Here is a 6505-nt window from a genome sequence, read left to right on the forward strand (position 1 = left end):
ATCTTCTCTCTCCTCTACTCTCTCCCTCTCTCTCCAATTTTTCTCTCATTCATAGATGTTTACGTGTATATGAGTACGTTTGCATATATGTATGTATGTGTTTGCACATGTGTGCATACATACATATGTATATGTGCATATATTATTCATGTCTTTTTATAGTCTATGTGCATTTGTGTGATTTTAGAGTATATATACATTACATGAACGTGTTCGACCATTAAAATTATTATCCCATCCTATAGAGTTTAATAAAAAATAAATTCAACTCCTTTTTAGTATACATGCATTTGTGGATGTTTTTAAAGTATATACACATTCCGTGCATATGTTCAACCATTAAAAATTCATATCATTTCATATGTCTAACTTTTTTATTTATTTATTTTTAAACACACACACACACACACAGAGATGATAAAAAATAAATTTAACTCTAAATCACCATTCAAGAAACAACCATCTTTATTTCTCAAGTACCAAACTTCTTTTCCTTTTGTCACATAGAAACCTTCTAGTTGGTTAGAGATCCCCAAGGCAAAGCTCTCAATAATATATAGAATAGAAAATAAATACCATAAACCCTTTAAGAAAAGCCCTCTTTACTTCTTGAGTACCAAACTTCTTCTCCTTGTGCCAGAGAGGCTTGGGAGCCTTCTCATTGGTTGAAGATCCCCAAGGCAAACATCTAAATAATATACATAATAGATGCACAAATTGCACCACATTGTATTTAGGCATTGCCACACTCCTCTAACATCCCTCTTCATAGAACCAATAAACTAAAGAAACATTGATAAAGGTGCACTTGTCTTGGTTAATGATGTAGCTTATGCATTTCTTTTGTTATGTTCGTGAATATATCCTTACTAAAATTGCATAGAATTTATTAAAAAGCACATTCATAAATGCTTTGAAATAGGCTATGTGCCATTGTGCTTACACCCCCCCCCCAAAAAAAATTACACACACACACACACACACACACACACAATGTGTGTACGCCATACTATCTTTAAATATCCACATACATTGCCTCTAACTCTTCTCTCCACAAGAGAGAGTATGGTTAAGAATATTGTTTTCATTATTGTTTATAACAACTAAGGTTTAGAGTAATGTGAATTGTTAATTGGAAAAACAAACACTTAAAACTTTTGGAGAAAAAGATTTCAAGATATTGTTTATGAAAATGGAGGTTTAATGTCAGGTGAATTTTTTAATTGGAAAAACAAACCCTTGAAATTTTTGAAGAAAATATTTTTACATTTAAAATTGAGGGTCATTTTAATAATAATATGGCCAGTTACACACTAGCTTAGATGGATAGTTCAACATGAAAAAGGAAGGGGCTTTATGCTTATGTGACGATTGGCTTCGCAAAATTTGTGTAATGGATAAAATTGGGCAAAGAAGATCCCCCATTCAAGGGGCGAATCCATGGTTGAGTGGGAAGCAGACAATTGCTTTTATTTTAATAAATATATAGCATCTACTGACGGGTCTTGAACCTCTTAACCTCTATCTAATCCCCTACATAGCCTCATGTTCTAACCAGTAAGACAACCGCATGAATTAGTTGATATTGTCTATGTCTAGTGTGTGCAAAGGAAACAATGGACAATTTGAAGGGTGGGCGGGTTTTTGCCTGGTGTGTAACCAGCCTATGATAGAGGAGCTTGGACAAGGTCTTTATATCGGCTAGTAGCTATGGAATAATTTAATCTGCAGCTTAGAAGATCAAATATGCCCAAGAATGGTGTGCATTGTGGCTTGTGGTGAGAACAGGTACCTAAGGACAGCACCTTGATAAATGCCACACCATGGGCCGCCACAAGACCCACAACTACACCCACATACACACACACAAGGATTCCCTCCCCCCCACCCCTCTCTCGTCGCTCCCCCTCTCTCTCTCTCTCTCAATACCCACAGCCTCAGGACCGATTTGGGCTTGTCATTGAACGCGCACCGCGTGACGTGACCAGCAAAGAGAACGGTATCGTTTGTGGGCGTAATCAATAGCACAGACGCAGTCACACACAGAAACACAGAGAGAGAGAAGAACAGAGCTGACCTCCATCGCCACGGTATATGTATACACATGTGCACACGCTTAATAGCCAGGAAGGCTCATCTTGCGGCGCTTCTATCCAGGCACGCCATCCCTAATCGTTAACGGGCGAGCGAACGGGTGAGTTTTTTATTCCTCCCTATGTGTCTGTGTGTCTCTTAATTCCTTTCACCTCTGCGGCAATCAGGCCAGACTCCAAATACTGGATGCTTTTGCAATTTCTCTTGCTTAATCTCTGTGTGCCATTAGGGACCCCCCAACCTGCGAGGCTGCCAGACCCTCCATCGCCACTGTATATGTATACACATGTGCACACGCTTAGTAGCCAGGAAGGCTCATCTTGCGGTGCTGCTATCCAGGCACGCCATCCCTAATCGTTAACCGGCGAGCGAACGGGTGAGTTTTTTATTCCTCCCTATGTGTCTGTGTGTCTCTTAATTCCTTTCACCTCTGCGGCAATCAGGCCAGACTCCAAATACTGGATGCTTTTGCAATTTCTCTTGCTTAATCTCTGTGTGCCATTCACGCACCAGGTAGCAGATTAGGGTTTCCCGTAACTACTGCTTCTGTGGATTCGAACATTAGGGACCTCCCAACCTGCGAGGCTGCCAGAACTTGCTGCTAATTTTGCATCATGAAGGCCTCGATTAAGTTTCGGGAGGAGCGCACCCCTCTGTTGCGCACCAAGGTCCCCGTCAAGCTGGGAAGTGCGTCGCTTTCATCAGGTATTGCATTAGGTGATAGCAGAGACCTTGCTGTGCATGTGGGAACGGCCTTCCATGCGGGTCCGTGCATCAAATTGGCTTTTAAGCCAAATGAGCCCAATACGTTGTCCTTGATAGTGAAGACAGGATTGGGAGCATGGGGTTCACCGTATGGCACTCCCCTAACTTTGACTGCAGAGTTCCAGTTTGCTCCAAAGGGTGGGCAGCCTGTGTTTGCATTGCGACTGAAACCCAGGGTAGGAGACTTCAGCATACAAAAGGAGTTCAAGCCTCTGCATACCTATCGTGCAGTCAGAAACGATAATACTGTTCAGAAAACTGAATTGAAAACCTCTGAGCATGTATTTCTGGATGAGAATTGTGACAATCCTTCAGCAAATGTCATCACACCTCACAAGCTTGACAACTCTGGCTTCTCAACCCCACTTTCTAATGGAGATGCCAAAGGGGCCAACAAGCGTGCAGGATTTCACGAGAAGGAGAGGGTTCGCAGCCCTTTGGTTGAGTCTGGCAATGTGGTGATTGGCTCCAATTTCTCCTTGAAGATTGAAGGATTTGAGAAAGAACGGAAAGGTCGCGGGGACAGAAAGCAGAAAGGGGAAGGCATTGATACTGATTCTGACGCAGGATTGGGGGCTGGTGGCACAGTAGCTCATGCACTTGATGAGACATTGCAGGAGCATACTAAGGAGGCCCAGAGACCTGGTCTGTCCATGGCAGGCATTTGTAAGAGTCTTGGAGGAAGCAGGATCATTGCCCACAGCTCATTACCTGTCGGCAGCCAAGCCCTGCTGAACCTGCGGTGGGGTGTCAGGCCACCTACTGAGCTGTTTCAAGAATGGGATGGCAACCTGCCATCCTTTTCCTTCTCGAAGTTGCCTTCTCTCCTCCTAGATAAGATCAGCTTTGAGCGGGTTCTCCCACCTGTGATAAAGCCTAAAGACACCTCTTCAACTAGCAATGCAGGTCACTCAGACCAAGGATTATCACTTGTAGGTTTTGTTGAGGAGAACCAAGAATTAGCTCAGGTAGCTGCCATGTGCTACTCCATGAAAAGGCAACTGCAATTCATGTATGTGGAAAACAAAGTGCTTCGTAGAGCTATGGAGGACATGAGCTCTCAAGTCCAGACCCGGGGAAGCAGCAAGGCGTGGAGTTCTGCTGGAGATTTATCATTGGAAGAACAAGTAAGTCCGAAGTCTCAATTAAGGTCTCCAATGTTGGAGTCTCCAAGACCAAGGAATAGTGGGGAGGAGGGTCGGAAAGATGGTGATGTGAGAAAGGGACAGAGAGACGGACCAAGAAAAGATTCAGGACCAAGAAAAGATTCAGGTGTAGACATGAAAGTGTCAAATTCTGAAAGAACTCCTTCAGGCACTTCTGATGTTTCCAGAGAATTGGAAAGAGCCATTCTAAGTGCAAAGAATGGAATTACAGAGAGCAGGAAGAACTGAAGAACTCCTTTAATTTACCATGTTTGTTGTCGATGAATGAGAGACCCTTTTAATACTGTAAGCTTGCTCATTTGCATGGACAGAAGTTGCACCCTTACAAATCCCATTGATGTGTCTCAGTTCTTTCTGCCAGCATGGTAGAATTGTGGCCATGGCCCATGTTAGCGACTTCTTGAACCAAGCCATGTCAACCCTATGGGCATAATCAGTGCTCTGCCTGTTAGCATACTACTAATAGCTTTGGTCGTTGGAACTGTAAATTGTCTATTAAAGACTGATCATATAATTATGTATTCGGTTCACACCATGATACACATGTTAGCTTCTGGAAAACAAAATCCATTCTAAATATGGTTAGAGTTCACGGATGTCAGCAGGTTTATCCCAAATAGTTCCGTCTCTACTATGGATGATTCCAATTCATTGCTAATTAGTAATGTTGGAATGTGTGTGCTTGATCACAGCACTGCAGGAGCAGAGCATCTTTGTGGGTTTGTTGGATGATTTTTATTGCAGTCTGTGGTAATTATTAGCTGGCTTGATTAGTGGTTGATGTTTTGCTCCCTATTTTTCATTCTAGAAATCAATCTGCATTGTGATGCAATAAGGTTTTATGGATCAGTATTTCCTTTTTAGCTTTAGCATTCCCTGCTGCATACATTTTGATTCCAGATGTTAAGACTACAGACTATTGAGTTGGGTCTCACTGTATGGTAGACTGGAGAAGATTTTGTTCTCTTGCTCAGTATGCCCGGCAACTGTTCTCAATGTTTGATCTCTGAGATTTTGTTCTGTCTCTATGGTTTCTCTCTTTTATTGATGTCTCAAGCTCGCCATTTGGTCCATAAATATTTGCATTAAGGCCCCAAACTGGCGCATGAAGACAGATAGGCTTGGTACATCAGCCACGAGGGGCACTGTGGTGAAAGTGGAGACCAGAGGAGCATTGCCAGTAGCAGGGCAGATTGTGAGCAAACGAGGTCACAGGCACAGGGCACTCCACACACACACTGGTGTGCAGTGATTCATCTCGGCAAAGCCATTTCTTGCCGGTCGGCAGAAACAGCAATCAATTTGCAGCACTGCAGCAGTTGTCTTGCTGCATGGCAAGTCATCACCAGCTGCTCTTACTCATGTGGAGACCAGAGGAGCATTGCCAGTAGCAGGGCAGATTGTGAGCAAACGAGGTCACAGGCACAGGGCACTCCACATACACACTGGTGTGCAGTGATTCATCTCGGCAAAGCCATTTCTTGCCGGTCGGCAGAAACAGCAATCAATTTGCAGCACTGCAGCAGTTGTCTTGCTGCATGGCAAGTCATCACCAGCTGCTCTTACTCATGTGGAGACCAGAGGAGCATTGCCAGTAGCAGGGCAGATTGTGAGCAAACGCGGTCACAGGCACTGCCAGTAGCAGGGCAGATTGTGAGCAAACGAGGTCACAGGCACAGGGCACTCCACACACACACTGGTGTGCAGTGATTCATCTCGGCAAAGCCATTTCTTGCCGGTCGGCAGAAGCAGCAATCAATTTTCAGCACTGCAGCAGTTGTCTTGCTGCATGGCAAGTCATCACCAGCTGCTCTTACTCATGTGACAGGCACAAGACATAACTTACATAGGGATACCCATGTGCCAGATATCTTACATAGGAATACTTTACTGGAAGATGCACTCATTGCTCTTTATTTTTTGGTGGTTTAAATTGTACGCAACCATCCTGTTGAATTACAGCAATCCATGGAGGCGTCTATGTTTGAACCAAAGTCAAAAACATCTAAAAAAAGTGTTGTACGTGTACTCTATTTGGCAAAACAATGAGAAGTGCACCCGTGAACAATTTGATATCTTGTTTATCATGGAATGGAAGCAAAACAACAAATCCAAATTGTTTTCATTGAATGGGAGTTCAAACTGCAGAACTGTTTTCACGGAAGTAGTGCAGCATCCCCAAATTGAAATTGCGTTTTTTGTTTGGGCAAAAAAAAAGCTGTGATTTAAGAGGGAGTCTATTTACATATTTTCTTCAAAATCTCTCTTTCCACTGCAGAGTGTTGAAGTGCATTTTTATTGAAGTGGTTTTTGTAACTGATGTTTGCCTGGACAAAGGCCTTTATGCTTACCAATGTTTCATACTCCCATCTTTAGAAAATGCATGAGAACCCTATTACACCAAATTTAGTTAAGATGCTGTTTTTGGCAAAGTGAAAATTCACTATCTAATATAGGAAGCAAAGAAAGACCAACCCATA

At 43.0% G+C, this 6505-nt stretch overlaps 1 protein-coding gene across 4 annotated transcripts; it reads left to right on the forward strand.

Annotated features, from left to right (window-relative positions):
- Positions 1–1894: 1894 nt before the first annotated feature.
- Positions 1895–6171, forward strand: LOC148013252 (uncharacterized). 4 transcript variants are annotated; one of them, XR_015688810.1, is made up of 3 exons: positions 1895–2194; positions 2324–2470; positions 5083–6171. XR_015688810.1 is itself a non-coding variant. In XM_087667664.1 (3 exons), exon 3 carries the CDS (start codon positions 2709–2711, stop codon positions 4251–4253), a length of 1545 nt encoding a protein of 514 aa, XP_087523790.1. In that variant the 5' UTR covers positions 1895–2194; positions 2324–2470; positions 2608–2708; the 3' UTR covers positions 4254–4804. The 4 variants fall into 4 exon arrangements, 2 of the variants coding, with proteins under 2 accessions (XP_087523790.1, XP_087523791.1); XR_015688811.1 differs by having other exon boundaries at positions 5141–6170; XM_087667664.1 differs by lacking the exon at positions 5083–6171 and adding an exon at positions 2608–4804.
- Positions 6172–6505: the final 334 nt, after the last annotated feature.

The sequence above is a fragment of the Lygodium microphyllum genome, chromosome 26 (genome assembly GCF_053477565.2).
Source record: "Lygodium microphyllum isolate KBCC chromosome 26, Lygodium_microphyllum_v1.1.10, whole genome shotgun sequence".
Taxonomy (NCBI): domain Eukaryota; kingdom Viridiplantae; phylum Streptophyta; class Polypodiopsida; order Schizaeales; family Lygodiaceae; genus Lygodium; species Lygodium microphyllum.